Below are 17823 nucleotides of genomic sequence, written 5' to 3' on the forward strand. Positions count from 1 at the left end.
GATCTCCCAGACCCCAGCTCCACCCCACACCAACCCTGGTATTAGCTTCCCTGCCAAACAGGCCCTTTTCCCGTTCACTCCACACTTCCTAATCTGTCATGTTCCCCAGCCAAACAGCAACCTTATTGGATGACTCAAGAATTCAAACATTTCCTTAGCAATTCTCAAATTCCGAACTCTTCACCCTAACCCTCAAATATGAAGCCAAATAAAATCATCCTTCCCAAACTCAATGCAAAGTCCAGCCTGAATTAAACCTCAAACTTTAAATAAGGAGTTCCTGAATTACTCGGATTGGACAGCCAATTCTTGAAACTCTTCTATGACACTCAGTGCTAATGAAATCTTCAGGTCCAAATAGACCCAAATTAGAGCCAGTTAGAGAACAAGAGACACAGGGCTCTGTCTTCAGAGTACAAAGCCTGGGAGGAAGGGAAGCCAAGAAAGATTGTCCACGCAGAAGAAAGGAGAAAAAGTGGGCAGAGACAAGAAGCCAGGTAGCCACACGGGCCATGGAAAAAATAACAGACATGCCCTTAAGATGAGGGAATGCTGGGTGCCCTGGTGCAGGCTATAATCCCAGAGATGCAGGAGGCTGAGGCAGGAGGACTGAAAGCTCAAGGACAGCCTGGACAATTTAGTGAGACCCTGTCTCAAAATTTAAAAAAATAAATAAAAGGACTGGGGATGTAGCTCAGGGTTAGAGAGCCTCTGAGTTCAATTCCCAATACAAAAAAAAAAAAAAAGAAGAAAAGAAAAAAAGAAAGAAAGAAAGAGAGAGAGAGAGAGAGAGAGAGAGAGAGAGAGAGAGAGAGAAAAGAAAGAAAGATAGATTAGGGAAAGGAAGTGGCAAAATATGATTGTATGAGTCGCTGAAGGAGGGAGGCAGAGAAGACAGAAGAGCTCAGAATGAGCAGGGGACTGGGAGGGCAGAGTTGTAAACAGGAGCCTAGGGAGGGAGCAGGAATGAACAGAGCAGCCACTTGGGGGTGGGGGGGCAAGAGGGGAACACTAGCCTCTGCACCCCTACCTAGGAATCTGCTTTCCTGCCATCCTTCCCAACTTCCTCTGCCTTTTCCCAAGTTTCCAGGGGAAAGGGATACCAGCCTGGACTTCCCTCTGTTCTCTACTTACATTTCCCCAAGTCCAGCTTAAGGAGATCACGCTGAGCTGGGAAGGAAGGGCCTAGGCTGCCCAGAACCTGAGTCACCACATAGTTGAGGTTCCTGTCACTCAAAGTCCCGCCTCTGCTATGCCCTGCCCTGTGCCCTCTGCCCACTCCAGGACTTGGATTGCCACAGCTCACCCTGCATGGGTACCTGCTCCATGTCTATGCTTCTTACCAGGGAGCTCTGGGCTCTCAGAAGCCTTTGACTGCTTGCTACCCTCCCTGATACTAGTGTGCTGAATCCACCATAGTTATTCCTCAGCTTTTGAGCGAAGCACCCTCCTCCTGGTCTTAGGAGCAAACCTGACTCAGTAAGAGCTGCAAGGACTGTGGGGACACTTGGATGTGCCCCTTGATAAGTCACTTCCCTTTCCTGGACCCATTTATTCACAGGTAAAATAAAGGATTACTCAAGATTGTCTCTCTTGCAGTGCTGGCATACGGTACATTCTGTAAGTCTGAGTCAAAGAAATGGATAGTTACTATTGCAGAGTGGGATAAAAGGGGTGTGTTCACTAACCCCTGTCCTAACAGTAGGAGTGAATGGGTGGGGTGGGGCAGGACAGGTCTGAGGCATTGCCACCACAGGGCAGCCAACACCCTAGGCAACTCGATGACTCAGGTCCCACATGGTAGAGAACTGGCCAGAAAGCGCCCCGTGGCTTCCCTGTGAGTCAAGGGAAATGCGGATCTCCCTGAAGAATGCCTGGCTAGGGTCCCGCTATAACCAACCCTCCTTTACACCTAGAAAGTTTCCAGCCCAAGTCCAGCCCCCACTTCCTGTGATGGAACCCTAAGCTCATCTTTCTGCCTCCCTGGCTTGCACAGTTGCTTCCAATCCTCCCACCTGGCCTCTGTCATCCCTCTTCCCCCAAGGCTACCACCCTCCTTACCCTCCAAACAGCTCCCCTGCCCTGTCATGTTCTCCTCGGCTCTGCCCATCCTCACTGTTCACCCCCATCCTGGCAGCGCCAGCCAGATGATTGCAAAAGGGCTGAGCCAGCGAGAGGCCTTCACATGACAGCTGCCTCTGCTGCTGCAGCCCAGGGGAGGGGAGGGGGCAGCTGGAAGTAGAGGCACATTCCATGGGAGATACTATCAGAAATAGCCCCAAAGCCTAACTGACCATCCAGGGCCCTGATCTGCACACTGCCCAAGACCATTGTGTAAAAAAGAAAGAGTTAACAGGCTCCACTTGGAATTCTGAGCAATCAGGAAAACAAAGGGAGTAGGAGGGCTGGGGATACAGCTCAGTTGCCTCGCACGCACAAGGCCCTGGGTTCAATCCCCAGCACCACTCGCACACAAAAGGGAGTAGGACAGGGCAAGGGGCCCAGAATGTTCAAATATCTAATGTCGTGAGGGATGTTGCCACCGAACCAGTAGCACCTGTCCAAGATATTCTCCTTCTTAGCGAATAGAGCCCATTAGCCACCCCTGTCTCCCCTTCTCCACCCAACCCTTGGGTGCTGAGGCACTGGGACATCCCAGTAATTCCTCTGGAGTAAAACCACGGCCTAATCTGGGAGCCATGCCAGCCCAATAGAGCAAACAGACAAGAGCAGGTGGCACAGTTTTTCAAACCTTTCAGGAGAGCCAATATTTTAGCTTTGCAGCATTAGGGGAAGAAGAGAACAGGGTGGGTACCCCAGAACTATATTCAAACATGCAGAGGGCCAAAACAAGTTGGGGAAGTCACAGAATGCTACTGGTACACCAGGGAGCGGGGGAGACCAGGAAGCTACAATCACCCAGAAAGACCAGCTGATGCGTGTGGAGGGAAAGTTCTGTGTTCTGAAGACAAAGTGGTAGTTGCCATGAAAATTGCAGTATTAATTTCAGAAATGACTGGGTGGAGTGCCCGAAGCACTTTATTCCTTTCCCTTCAGATTCTCGACCCTCCCCCCATCTTTCAAAAGAGGAAGTGGCACATTTGGGGCATGTGGGCAGCTGGTGGGATGGTCTGACCCAGGGAGAGCAGCAGCTGTCCAGCTCTGGCTCAAAGCAGGACATGGGAGGGAATAAAAAAGACAATCTAGGTCTTTCTTGGAAGAAACTTTTTAACTTTTTTAACTTTTTAAAAAAGTGACTGAAGCATAATTTCCAACAAAGCTGAACTAGCTGCTTATAACCAGTATCTACTAGTTTATCTACAAACTGAATCAAGTCTAAGCTTCCCATTCACACTCCAGTGTTATAAAGATTCCACCTGAGGCAACTGTAACCCTGAGCCCATGGCCTTCTCTGGTTTCTTTCAACATTTTTTTTCAACCTGACATTTTGCCCAGTAAGTGGATGAAATGGCCTCCTTCTTCCCTCATTCTATTGGTATTCCAAGATCACACCCTGTTTTCAGCTCCTAACCCACTCCCAACACCTGCTTCCTTTCGGGTCCCCCAGCCTTTGCCAGTTTGCACACAGGCCTTCAGCTCTAGGTAATGAACCTCCCTGGTAAGCAAGAAAAAGTGCCTGGAAATGGTAACAGGCACAGGCTCTGATTGGCTGTCCCTGGCAGGGAAAGGCCAGGCTCCAGTGAGATGCTCCGGGACTAAGGAAGGCCAAATTGGCTGTGCTGTGACTCAGGTCTCCCTGGGGTAGGGTGGGGACAGAACCAACTCCAGATGTGCTTCTCCTTTCCTACCCCCACCCCATTCATCAAAACTCCTGATGTTAAACTCTGTCCTGAACTGTCCTGGCTCCTGCCTAAGCAATTGCCCACCAGGCATAACTTCTTTTCCACAGCTGAGCCACCCTCCTAGGGTCTGGCTTGCCTCCTAAATCTAAATCTCCTTGCAAAACAGCCCTCCTGCCCAAATCTTCAGCTACTAGAAAGACTAAGGAGATACCACGGGAGAGTGAAGACTGCACAAAGAAGGGGGTGTGATACAAAATGGAATTTAGGGAGTCTGACAGGTTTGGTGAGGTCCCAGCAATAAGCTAAGGGTACACCCCAAGCCAGCATTTAGCACTCAAATACTAGCTTTAAGACCAGAAAGCTCAGAATTAAGACAGGTATTGAAGTTTGGCTCCAACTCAAGATGAGCTGCCAAGTGGTTGAGGTTGTAGTTCAGTGGTAGATTCCTTGCCTAGGACGTGTGAGGTACTAGGTCCAATCCTCAGTACTACATAAAAATAAAGGTATTGCATCCATCTACAACTTAAAAGCTGCTGAGGAACAACACCTGAGAAAAACTAACTCATCCTCACCTGTGTGGATTCCAAAGCAGAGATCTCTGCTCACTCACTGGTTCACAGAACCCCCCAAACTCCTGGTCAAGATCATAGCCCTAGGGCTGGGGATGTGGCTCAAGCGGTAGCACGCTCGCCTGGCATGCGTGCGGCCCGGGTTCCATCCTCAGCACCACATACCAACAAAGATGTTGTGTCCGCCAAGAACTAAAAAATAAATATTAAAAATTCTCTCTCTCTTTAAAAAAAAAAAAAAAAAAAAAAAAAAGACCATAGCCCTAGGGGCTGAGGATATGGCTCAAGCGGTAGCGCGCTTGCCTGGGCAAGCGTGCAGCCCAGGTTCAATCCTCAGTACCACGTACAAAGATGTTGTGTCTGCCAAAAACCAAAAAATAAATATTTATTTACTTATTTATTTTTTTAAGAGAGAGGGGGACAGAGAGAGAGAGAGAGAGAGAATTTTTTTAATGTTTATTTATTTTTTCTTAGTTCTCAGCGGACACAACATCGTTGTTGGTATGTGGTGCTGAGGATGGAACCCGAGCCGCACGCATGCCAGGCGAGCGTGCTACCGCTTGAGCCACATCCCCAGCCCCCAAAAATAAATATTTAAATTCTCTCTCCTCTCTCAAAAAAAAAAAAAAATCATAGCCCTATCTCCTACCCAGCTCCTAGGCCTGGTCTCTGCCTGGTAAAGTCACCTTCCCATCCCAAGCCAAGAGCCCACTTCTGTACCTGGACTAAGGGCATGAGATCTGAAAAAAATAAGTAAAACTGTAACCCAGAGATGGAAGGCAGTCATGAATATTCTGCATATACCTCAAATATAAATTAAACTAGTTTCCAATTTTTAACCTAAATGGTTTACTCTGAGAGAGACAATCACTGCTTTTTGGAAAACAGTTAAGTAGGAGGGCAAGAATCCCTGAAAAGGGTATAAAATAAGCTCAAAGGAAAAAAACAGTAACTATTGGTTGCCCCAGAATGTTAATGACAATTATGACCATTTGATATTCTAGGAAGCAGCAGGACACGTCCAGTACTGTTCAGAGTGACACACGCTAGGTTCATAGCCTGCCTTTGCCCACCTCAGATGGGTGTGATGATCACAGGCAAGTTACTGAAATCTTGAATCCCTACTTTTTTGTTAAACAGCAGACACACCACCAAAGCTCACCAGAAGCCAGGTAGGAGCCAACAGAAACGTTCCAAATAGCAGATGCCTGGTCTTCCTGCTGGATACTGCCACCTACCTACCTGCCTCAAACAGCTGTAGGAAATACAGTTGGTCCTCTCAGGGGTTCTACAACACATATAACCAATTCAACACGAAAAAATATTCAGGGCTGGGGATGGTGGTGGAGCACATGTCCAGCATATGCCCAGCACACTTATAGTCCAGGTTCCATCCAAGATCTGCAAAAAAGAAGTTTAAAAATGGGGGGGAAAAACTGCATCTGTACTATGCCCAGACTTTTCTCATCATTATTTCCTGAATATAGTATCACCATTTACATAATATTGGGTATTATAAATAATCTAGAGATGATTTAAAGTATATAGAGGTTGTACATAGATTATATGCAAATACTACACCATTTTATATAAAGGACGAGAGCATGTGAAGATTTTGGTATCAGAGGGAGTTCCTAGAACCAATCCTCGCAGACACTGAGAACATCAATTGTAACGTACAGTTCCTCTGTACACTATGAGCTACATGTTAGCTCTTCCCATCATTACTAGGTATTCTCTCCCTTTACTGAAGGTCTAGTTTATGGTTTCTAAGAATTAGGTAGCTATGGCCAGGCACAGTGGGTACACTTATAATCCCAGCAGCTCAGGAGGCTGATGCAGAAGAATTGCCAATTTTGAGGCCAGATTCAGCAATTCAGTGAGGCCCTAAACAACAGAGCAAGACCCTATCTCAAAAAACTTAAAGGGATGGATTTGTAGCTCAGTGGTAAAGCACCCCGGGAGGGCTGAACCCCCAATATAAAAAAATAAAATATATGGGCTGGGGTTGTAGCTCAGTGGCAGAGGGCTTGGTTTAGCATGAGTGAGGCACTGGGTTCAATCCCTAGCATCACATAAAAATAATAATAATAATAATAAAAGCATATGTCCATCCCCAACTAACAAATAAGTAAATGGTACTGATAAAGCCCTTCATGAATACCCAACCTTAACTATTTCCCGTCGTTCCCAGATAGAAGAGTCACCATAGGAAACTGGGCAAAAATAAAAGCAAAACTGAGGCCAAGCCTCTATTCTGCTCTTCAGAAGACTTTTCTCCTGCTAATGAAGATGCTGTAGACATAGGGAACACCCTGCTTTGGCTTATCTAGTCCCCTTTGAAGGAGCCACCACTCACAAAGGAGGCACAACAGGACAGGATTCAATGTTCAGTTTCCTTTAATGACCCCCATCTCCCTGAAAGGCAGGTGCAGGCAGCTAGGTGATGGCAAGAGATGTTCACTTGAAGATCTTGCCCTGATTGAAGGCTTTGCCCACATGCTGGAAGGCCCCTTCCCAGGAAAAGTACTCTCGAACCAGGGTCTGGGTCTCCTCGCTGCCAGGATCTAGTTTCCGCCATGTGTATGACTCGTAGTCCACCTGCCAATCTGGACTCAGCTGAGGATAAAAACCCAGGAAAAAGTAATGTGGTTAGGTTACCAGACACTGTCCCACACCTATGCTACTTCCAGCTCAGAAGTATGGCATCAGATCCCATGAATCTTGTGAACATGAACAGCTCTTCCCATGTACACTCCAGAATTCCTGAATGCCCAACAGCCCAGCCTAAATCACTGTGCTTCCTGTATCCTTATCCTGCCCTCAAGAGACTCCTCTCCTCCACCTTCCTCACCGGAAAGGCAAGCTCCTGGCCTCGGAAGACCCAGACTCCAGAAATGGAGCTGCTATTGTTGGTTCCAAAGAGGATGACACTGGCAAAAGCGTTCTTCCTCAGCTTGTCCAATCGCTGAAACATTCCTGAAGGAGTGAGGGAGAACATTCAGCCTTTGAAATCAGCCCATCCACACTATTGGTCTTTTTCCTAGACCCCTTCCTAGACCCCACTCTCTGCTCACCAGTGATGAGGTTGCAACTCATGAAGGTCTGGGTGAGCTCTTCAGGAAAGCGGTATTCAGCATACCACAAGGACCAACCATCCTTATCAAAGTGCTCCCAAAAATATGGCAGGGCCACAGAGAGAGTGTCCTCATTGGAGTATTTGCGTTTAAATTCATCCAACACAAAGGTACTGAAAGGAGCAAGAAAACAAAGTCAATGAGGAGAAAGTCCTACTGGACACAGCAAGGGGATGTCAGACTAAGAGAAGCAAAAGGGTGTTTTTCCACTTAAAATTTGCTGGTTTAAGGGGACTGGGGATAGAGCTCAGTTGGTAGAGTGCTTGCCTTGCATGCATGCAAAAGGCCCTGGGCTCAACCCCACTCAGGATTGAAAAAAAATTTTTTTTAAATTGCTGGTTTAAAGGAAATGGTCATTGGACTTGTGTGAGGGAGAGATGGAGAGATGAAGAGATGAACAAGGGGCCTGGTGGGTCCTGCTCCACGAAGGCTAACTGCTGCCCCCAGGTGGAGACTCACCATGAGGACTTTTTTTCCTTCTGTCTTAACACCTCCAGGGCTGTTTTCTACCAGCCACATCAGTTACTACTGACTCACCAAAGTTTCCTCCCCACACCACAGGTCTCTTCATGTTACATAGTAACAGGAATGCAAGCAAAGGACCTCCACCTCAATCTCACACTCACGTCCTTCTATCCTTCCATACCCAGGAACAAGTGTGGATATTGAAAAACCCATTGAAACAATCTGGCATATTAAGCCAAGAATATAACGCCAGTAAACAGGATAAGTAATTGCTTGTATTTCATTCTTAAAAAAATGCAGGGGCTGGGAATGTGGCTCGCGCGGTAGCGCGCTCGCTTGACATGCGTGCGGCCCGGGTTCGATCCTCAGCACCACATACCAACAAAGATGTTGTGTCCGCTGAAAACTAAAAAATAAATATAAATATTAAAAGGTCTCTCTCTCTCTCTTAAAAAAAAATGCAGTTATGATCTATGCAGTTTTTGCTTTATAACTTTTTAATATTGTGACATACTATCAAAAATTCTTTGTAGCCAGACTTGGTGACACACACCTATAAGCCCATCAATTTAGGAAGCTAAAAACAGGAGGATCCCAAGTACAAGGCCAGCCTCAATAACGTTGCGAGACTCTCAGCAGAGCCTGTCTCAAAACATACAAAAAGGGTAGAGATGTAGCTCAATGGTAAAGCACCTCAGGGTCTAATCCCCACTGCCCCAAAAAGTCCTTGCAGATGGATACAGTGGACACGCCTGCAATCCCAGCTACTTGGGAGGCTGAGGAAGGACAATCACAAATCCGAGGCCAGCTAAGGCTGGCCTCGAATTCTGAGACACTGTCTCAAAAAGTAAAAAGGATTGGGGATGTACTTCAGTGGTAGAATGTCCCTGTGGGTTCAAAACAAAAAACCCCACCTTTATAAACATTTTAGGGCTCAGTTGGTAGAGTGCTTGCCTCGCATGTACAAGGCACTGGGTTCTATTCCCAGTACCACACACACACACACACACACACACACACAAAACAAAACCCAAAAAAACATTTTAGTGGCTCAAAAATCTACTGCATACATGTGCCACAAATCCACTGTTTAGTTGATTCAGTTATTGGCACAAACATTCACTACAATAAGATCTCATTATTTTCGGGCTGGGGATGTGGCTCAAGCGGTAGCGCACTCGCCTGGCACGCGTGCGGCCCAGGTTAGAGCCTCAGCACCACATACCAACAAAGATGTTGTGTCTGCCGAAAACTAAAATAAATATTAAAAAAACATTAAAAAAAAAAAAGATCTCATTATTTCAATTCTTGTAACATTCCCGTGAGCTAAGACTGTTACCTTCACTTCCTCCCTTTACAGATGAAGTTAAGTGGTGTGATCTGTCTGAGGGTTTTGATAACAAAGCAAAGAATCTGCCCTTTAATCCCAGGTCCCAGACTCCTCTCTAAATACTAGAAATCTCATCTGAGAAACATTTTTTTAAAAGTTCACCAACCAAGTTGGGGATATAATTAAGTGATGGAGTAATTGTGTAGCATGCACAAGGCTCTGGGTTCAACCCCCAGCACCACAAACAAAACCAAAAACCCAACCAAACAAAAAAACCCAACACCTCAACCATCCATCACTTAAAAAGGAACTGGAGATTTTTCCATACCCTCCTGAGCTGCTCAAACTTTATTTTTCATGACTATATATTGATGGTTGTTTGCCCTCTCCTCCCCCGACCACCTTTAATAACCACAGGCTAGCTCAATGGTAAAGCACCATGTCTAGCCAGGAGGCCTTAAAAGGGCTAGAAGCAATGAGGTACTCCTATAATTCCAAGGAGACTGAGGCAGTAGGATCACAAGTTTGAGGACAGCATGGGTAACTTAGAGAGACCCTGTCTTGAAATAAAATAAAAGGGGTGAAGATGTAGCTCAGTGGTTGAGTATGAGGACCTGGGTTCAATCCCAGCATGGAGTGTGTGTTACAGAAAGGCTGTATCTGGAGCCGTCTTGAACAAAGGACCTGGGAGGTAAGAAAGTGGGTGAAAAGAGTGAAGAGACAAGGGTTACAAAGCAGAGTGACCACAGAAAATGTATTTCTTTTTTTTTCCTTTAGTTGTAGCTGGACACAACACCTTATTTCATTTGTTTATTTTTGTATGTGGTGCTCAGGATGGAGAGCTCTACCACTGAGCCACAACCCCAGCCTGAAAATGTATTTCTCATATTGTTTTTCATTTTATTTTTGGTACCATGGATTGAACAGAGGGGCAATTGCCCAATGAACACATCCCATCCCCTTTCTATATTTTATTAGAGACAGGGCCTCACTGAGTTGCTTAGTTAGGGCCTTGCTAAGTTGCTGAAGCTAGGTTTGAACTCGAGATCCTCCTGCCTCAGGCTTCCAAGTCACTGGGATTACTGGCATGCGACACCACACTGGGCTTTTCATGTTGTTTTAACTCCCAATAAAATGACTTAGGGCACTGACTGAAGGCCAGATGACAGAGAACTGAGAAAACACTGGTGTACTATGTTTTTCACACCAAAAATTTCCCTTTTCTCTATTTTTTAAGAACCTCTGCATTTATGAAAGAGAGGGCACAGGCGATCAGTCCCATCTATTTCCTTCTCCTCAGTGATTCATCGACCCAAGTTTGTTAACAATGCACTAAACAGACACTATGTAACCACAATCTTCATCCTTTCTCTTAAAGGGAGCAATTCTTGTGGTTTGATTCCTTACAATAACAAATAACCAATTAATCTTGCTCTGTTGTTAACTGCCTCAGCAAAGCCAACCCTGGACAGCAGACCCAAGGTTCTCTCCATCTTTCACTTCTAAGAGATCTTGGAAACTCTTAATCAAATGAGCACACTCAAAACCAGTTACGGGGCTGAAGTTGTGGCTTAGCGGTAGAGCACTCATCTAGCACGTGCAGGGAACTGGGTTCGATCCTCAAGCACCACATAAAAATAAATAAAATATAGGTATTGTGTTCAACTACACAAATTACCTCCATCCCAAAGTCTGTCCCGGCCTATTTATTTGTTAGAAAGTGAGTTCCAAAGGCTGATGTAGGTCAGTAGTAAAGTTCTTGCCTAGCATGTGTGAGTCCCTGTTTGATCCCTAACACTACAGAGTGGATGGGGGGAAAGGGGAGTTCCAATGTCCCCAAAACATTGGATGTATTTGGAACTGGCTTTCTACTTCCAAAATTTGCCCAACTCTTAGTAAGAGCTCAGAAAGTTGCTTTATTTTAAAATTAAGGACTGAGGATATAGCTCATTGGGATTAGCATGCGTGAGGTCCTGGGTTCCATAACCAGCACCACAATGATAATAAATAAAGACTCAATTAAATAAACCTCTCCATTTTCTACATATAATCTAAAATTCTGGCCCTACTTATATGAGGGAGACACACAGAATTGAGAACAAGAAGCTCCATTAATCTTACCTCTTAGGCAGGTGAGCAAAGGGGTCCTTGGCCTTGGGCTCAGCAGCCAGTGCCTGCTCACATTCATCCATCTCCTCCTCTGGAGCTGAGGCAGCTGCCTTTTTTTCTTCTTTCCGCTCTGCCTGGGGCTTCTGCTTCTCTTCCCGCGAACCCTTTTCTTTCCGTGGGGTATCCTTTTTAGGCTGGCTCTCAGCAAACTTCTTAGCTGGTGGAAAGGAAGGTAAGAAAGTGAATATCCTGCCATGTTCTTCTAAAACCAGGCAGCAACAAGCAGGGAAATGAGGAAAATGGAGGAGACAATTAAGCAATCCAGACAGACACCACATTGCCCCACCAACACATGTCCTTCACCAAGATCAGCATACAACCCTGGGCAACAAATACAGTATATACCACATTCATACATTTTAATGCAAATGAGTACACATGTACAAAACATACTTTATAAAGTATGAATGACTTTGTGATATCCTACTATTTTGTGGATCCAAAGATTGGACAAGAAAACAAGGTATTAAAACAAGGAGTAAACCAGACTGTGACCATGACCACATGTTCCTCTATCCCCTTAGACTTACCATCAAACTGAGCCATCTTCTCACACAGTTTCACCTCACCCAAGATAGCCCGGAACTGGGGCTGGTTAATGCAGGTAAGGAACCAGCGATTGGTATTGGGAAAGGCCTGGCGAAAAGAAGGTTCCAAGACCTGCCAGGATATAAGGGTAGAAATGAAGTTAGCAGAAGGAAAGTTCCTGGGGCTGGGGATGTGGCTCAAGCGGTAGCATGCTCGCCTGGCATGCGTGCGGCCTGGGTTTGATCCTCAGCACCACATACAAACAAAGATGTTGTGTTGTGTCCGCCGAAAACTAAAAAATAAATATTAAAATTCTCTCCCTCTCTCTTTAAAAAAAAAAAAAAGAAGAAGGAAAGTTCCCTGAACAAAACTCAAAGCAGAGTCTAGGAAACACATCTTTCTCCACCAAAGCTCCAGTCCTTTCCTTCCTCCCAAAGACCAAAAAACAGCATCTTTTTAAAAAAAATTTTTTTTTTTTTTTTTAGTTTTCAGCGGACACATCTTTATTTGTATGTGGTACTGAGGATCAAACCCGGGCTGCACACATGCCAGGCGAGCGCGCTACCGCTTGAGCCACATCCCCAGCCCAAAAAACAGCATCTTATAGCATCATCTTTTCTTGAGACTACTACATCTTTCCCTCTCATTTTATTTTTTGGGGGGCAGTACTGGGGATTGAACCCAGGGCCTCACACATGCTAGGCAAGTGCTCTACAACGAATTACATCCCCAGCCCTTTCATTCTGAAACAAGTTGCCCAAGCTGGCCTCAAACTTGTAATTCTTCTGCCAAGTAGCTGGGATTACAGGTGTGCACCACTAATCTATCTTTGCAATCCAGTTCAATTTAATGACTACCTGGTCCCATTATCCATTAACTATCAACTACGTGGTAAAAATATTTTTAGTGTCTTGCTCTTTTACAAAGCATTTCACATATATATTGTTCTCCAAATTTCACGTCAATAATTTTTTTTTTTTTAACTTGGGACTAACAAAGGGCAACAACCAAGAGTTTTATAAGAGTATCCGCTGGGTCTAGTAGCAGCTCAGGAGGCTGAGGCAGGAAGATCACAAGTTCAAAGGAAAGCCTCATCAATTTGGCAAGGCCCTGAGCAACTTAGTGAGACCGGTCTAAATAAAATATAAAAGAGCTGGGGGGACTGTGGCTGTAGCTCAGTGGCAGAGCAGTTGCCTAGCATGTATGAGGTATGGGTTCAATCCATAGCACCACATAAAAATTTAAAAATTTTTAAAAAGTTAGGGATGTGGCTCAGCAGTTAAGCACCCTTAGGTTCAATCCCCAGTTCCAAAACCACTACAGATACCACAGACACCAATTATCTACACTGACTATCTGTGTATGCATACTAACATGTGCGCATACACACACACACGCGCGTGTGCGCACTATCATCAAATTTTACACGTTTAGGGGTATAGCCCCAGTGGCACATGCAGCACATATCTAGCATGTGCAAAGGCCTGGGTTCAAACCCTAGCACTTCAGGGTGGGTGGAAGAAACAAACATCAAAATAAAGAACATTCAACAACAACAAAGTATGAGTGCCATGCACTATTGCATGCTCCTGTTATCCCAACGTCTTGGGAGGCCTAAAGCAGATCACAAGGTCAAAGTCAGTCTCAGCAACTTAGTGAGATCCTGTCTCAAAAATAAAAAGCATTGGGGGTGTAGTGATAAAGCACCCCAGGAATCAATTCCCAGTACCAAAAAGTATGAATAATTTAGAACGGACAGTCCTTTAAATTAAAGTTTGCTTCATGAAGAACTCATTGTTGTCATTTTTTAGTTTGTCAAGATCAGAGAGGGAAAAAATTTTATGACAGAACACAGCAGTCAGAAGTGCTGGTTCTACAGTACTTAGATTCAAACTCTACTCCAATGCTTACTAGCTCCATGCTGTTACATTCCTCCTCACATACACTACTTGTGTCTAAGCACCAGTAGGATCCTTGTGAGGCTCCTGGAACAGGACATGCAATGGGTACTTTCATCTTTGCTATTATCACATTATTGTTCTGGTACTAAATGGATCCACAGCTGTTTTTTGAAAATCAGCAATGTCATTCTTTTTCGATCCAATAGCCTGGGCAGTAATTACAGACTTTATACCGAAGCCAATACAACTCAGATCTGCCTCCAAAACCACCCCCAAAAAAGGTTTTAATGCGCTGGGTGCAGTGGCGCACACCTGTAACCCCAACAACTCTGCAGACTGACAAGAGGATTGCGGGTTCAAAGCCAGCCTCAGAAACAGTGAGGTGGTAAGATGGGGATGTGACTCTGTGGTTGAGTATACTAGAGTTCAATCCCCAGTACCCCTGTCCCCCAAAAAAGGTCTCAATGCTCTGTCACCACTCTATCCCGTCTTCACAACTAAGTTCAACCAGCCTTCCCTGTAAATAAGGAAACCAGTAATCATCTCATTCACCAAACAAACTAATAGCAACTCGATCCTGGGATTCCCACAGACTGAGCTGTTATCTCATCCCTTTCAATGAAGTCCTCAACAGAACACAGGATAACCTGGAAGTTTTGTCGTTTTGTTTTGAATACCCATCTACTCCCTGCTAAACAGGTTCTTTATAAACATCACCTGTTTATAGAGCCACAATAGGGTGCAGACAACTGTGATGTCAGCCAGTGTCACTCGTTCACCCACAAGAAAAGTCCTTGTCTTCAAGTGAGCATCCAGCAGTCCCAGAATTCGCCTCACCTCCTCCTTTGCATTTTCAGTGGCCTATTAATTTAAACACTCAAATTTAATCAGCAGTTACCAATCCCTTTTTTTCACTCCCCTCACCAACAGGTACTCCACTGTATCCTGGCTCATCCCCACCTTAGTCTAGGATCATTCTGAATGTATGATGAATGAGCTCTTGATGTTAAATTTCTCCACGGTTACTCTGGCTTCATTTCCCACTGTACTGACGGTAATCATTTATAGGAAAGAAACTTAAAGGTCATCTGGTCAAACTACTCCCCCTATCCCCCGAAAATCTGGCATAACCTCCCTATAGCAGAAATCCCACCTCTGATCACTTAAGAGTGGAACCACCTCTACTGGATCTGACAAGAACCCAGAAACCATCTATTGCCCACCGCTCCAAACTTAAAATTCAAAGGTTATGTTTTTGCATTCCCACATCTTTTTCTCATTTTGTTTTATTTCCTCCTCTCCAACATTCAGGAGCAGATACCACCTCTGCACTTGGTTTCTCCCCAAGTTCTAAAGCTCACCTGTTTGTTGTGGTGCATGATGCCCAAGGTAGGGAACACCCAGGTACTGGCTGGGGGCACTATGTCACTATCAGCAAAGCTCACCCACTGCACCACCTGGGCTGCTGCCTCTGGAGTACTTCCCCGCAGCTCCTCATTGCTCACTGCAGAGGTAGAACACAAAGGTCAAAACTTTGGGGTTATGCCAACACCAATCCAGGTCCCTGACAATCACTCCTTGTCCACTGCAAGTTGCCCTTATCCTCCTCTATGTCCCCACCTTCAGACCCTCCCATTACTGTAAAGCCTTGAAAATTACCATAGTAGGCGATGGCATTGCTCTCAAACACACAGAATCCATCATCACCCTCAAATGCTGGAACCTGAGGACAAAGCAATGAAAAGATAAATTACACCAGATTTCTCACTAACCAATTCCAAGAACCTAATTGTTTGACAAAAATATTTATATAAGACTAACAACCCTTGCTTTCCAAATCATACCATCTGAAACTCAAGAACCAAAAATAGTTGAATAACCATATCCCTTGCAATCTGAATTCACAATATTTGAACAATTCAAACATTATGGATACTGGGATATCTATATAAAAATCCCTCAATCAAATAATCAGAAGGCCAGAAATTAAGTCTTACATCTATGTCTAAATCTTTGAAAAGTATTAGAGTGCAGTCCACATAGCACTTATCTCCTCTACTCTGAGTATGGTTATTACCTCTAGAAGCCTCTTGGATGGAGAAAGAATCCCACTCATAATAAGTACTTGATATATTTACACTGGTAACACTTGGTTAAAATACGTTCTTTCTCACAAAGACAAATAAACCCGTGAATTGCTTAAAATCACTGAGTATCTCCATTATTTTCTTTTTAAAAAGTATTTATTTATTTATGTATTTTTTTAGTTTTGGTGGACACATGATTTTGCCTTTATGTGGTGGAAGATTGAACCCAGTGCCTCATGCATGCTAGGCAAGCACTCTACCACTGAACCACAACCCCAGCCCTATTTTCTACAACTACACACGAATCTACAACTATCTCACGGTAAAATTTTTCTTAAATTACTGAAATGTGAAAGAAAACAACATGGGAAGTCCCTTTTTAAAGATGGATGTCATCTCCAAAGTGATGGAATCCCAGGGCTTCTTCAGTTCTCAGGCTCAGAAGCTCCTCTCCAGTTCCCTACTCACCTTGCCAGCAGGAAATTTGCGGAGAAATTCAGGGGTACGGTTGGTTTGGCCAAAATGGAAATGGGGTGGTGCGGAGAGCACGCGGACCTGAGCCCCACTGTACTGAGCAGCGATGAGGGCCTTGAAGGCCCTCCAGTTTTCAGGGTATGTGTACAGGGTCTATAAGAGAGAGGAGAATAAAAACATGAATAGAAGGGTCCCAGTCCTAAATGCCACCCCCTCCCCAGGACTTTCCTGAGTAATTCCAACCTGTTCAATTCACTTTAACTCCCTCGGGAAAACCAAGTTCTTTGGTATTTGTCACATGTAATCAGAGTCCTCTGAAATACCAAGAACAGAACTACATACCAACTGCTAAATAAAGCCTGCTGACAGATCTGACCTTCCCTAAGGACATTTAGAAACATTCTCTTCCCCTCAAGTATACCTCCAAGAAATCCAGAAACTCAGGTTCCATCAGACTCCTCTGCCTACAAACACAGACCCCTCCCGTTCCTGAATCCTTGTTTCATTCATTCTAGGTGAACTAAATGCCTGACTACTGTTGAGCTGCGCACTGCTTCAGAAGCATTGCCCTATCTCTAGGCACGCACACAGACTGGGAGATTTCCAAGTGCCCTTCGAAATAGCCACGTTAATATCGAATGGCATGCTCTCTTCCTTACTACTCTTGCTAAAAAACCGTTCTTTCCTTGTCGCGCACATCATCCCTCCGGTCTTGTCCTGCAGCGAGTTCCCAAGTGTGTTCACTATTAAACCGAACGGCGATGTCCAATTAGCCCAACTTCACTGTCCCGAGACTCTTCTCGCTCCCAAACCTCTCTGACATGAACCTTAGTACTGCCAGTCGTCCCTACCCACAAAGACCCTCCTCTCTTCACCCTGTCCCGTTGCTGCCCCGCAAAACGATCACAAAAGTTCCATCAACCTGCTCAAATCCCACTTCTCAAAGCCACAAAGAAGCCGATCCATCTTTTCCAGGCTTCAGAGCGTGCGAACCCAACATCTCTTTTCTCTTCCACCCCAGAACCTTCCACCTTTGGCTTTGGAGAGCCCCAGCCTCAGTTCCCCTCCAGGCCCTAGGAACCCTGTCTCCGACAGTATGGCCTGTAGACCCCAAATCAGCGATCCACTTGGCTCCAGAACTCTTCTGACCGCGACTGGCCCCATTCCGGCAGAGGATGGCGGCGGATAGGGTGAACCGGATCACCCGAGCCGGCAAACTTACCCCAGCCGCCATGGTGATTCCGCAGAGAAAGGGGGTGGGGCTCTCGATGCTGCCGCAAAGTAAGCCGCCAGGGAGAGAAGGGAGGGGGGAAGGGGAGAGCCGTGGAGAAATAACAGCCGGAAAGTGAGGACGACACAG

At 45.3% G+C, this 17823-nt stretch overlaps 1 protein-coding gene across 2 annotated transcripts; it reads right to left on the reverse strand.

Annotated features, from left to right (window-relative positions):
* Window positions 1-6754: 6754 nt before the first annotated feature.
* EEF1G (eukaryotic translation elongation factor 1 gamma) lies at window positions 6755-17823 on the reverse strand. 2 transcript variants are annotated; one of them, XM_081281360.1, is made up of 10 exons: window positions 17686-17823; window positions 16458-16616; window positions 15562-15625; window positions 15264-15406; window positions 14620-14763; window positions 12004-12133; window positions 11426-11630; window positions 7450-7622; window positions 7227-7351; window positions 6755-6991 (listed from the first exon to the last, which is right to left on the reverse strand). In XM_081281360.1, exons 1-10 carry the CDS (start codon window positions 17695-17697, stop codon window positions 6833-6835), a joined length of 1314 nt encoding a protein of 437 aa, XP_081137486.1. In that variant the 5' UTR covers window positions 17698-17823; the 3' UTR covers window positions 6755-6832. The 2 variants fall into 2 exon arrangements, with proteins under 2 accessions (XP_081137486.1, XP_081137485.1); XM_081281359.1 differs by lacking the exon at window positions 17686-17823 and adding an exon at window positions 16885-16929.

This window comes from Spermophilus citellus (assembly GCF_964194105.1).
Source record: "Spermophilus citellus genome assembly, chromosome: 2".
Lineage (NCBI taxonomy): Eukaryota > Metazoa > Chordata > Mammalia > Rodentia > Sciuridae > Spermophilus > Spermophilus citellus.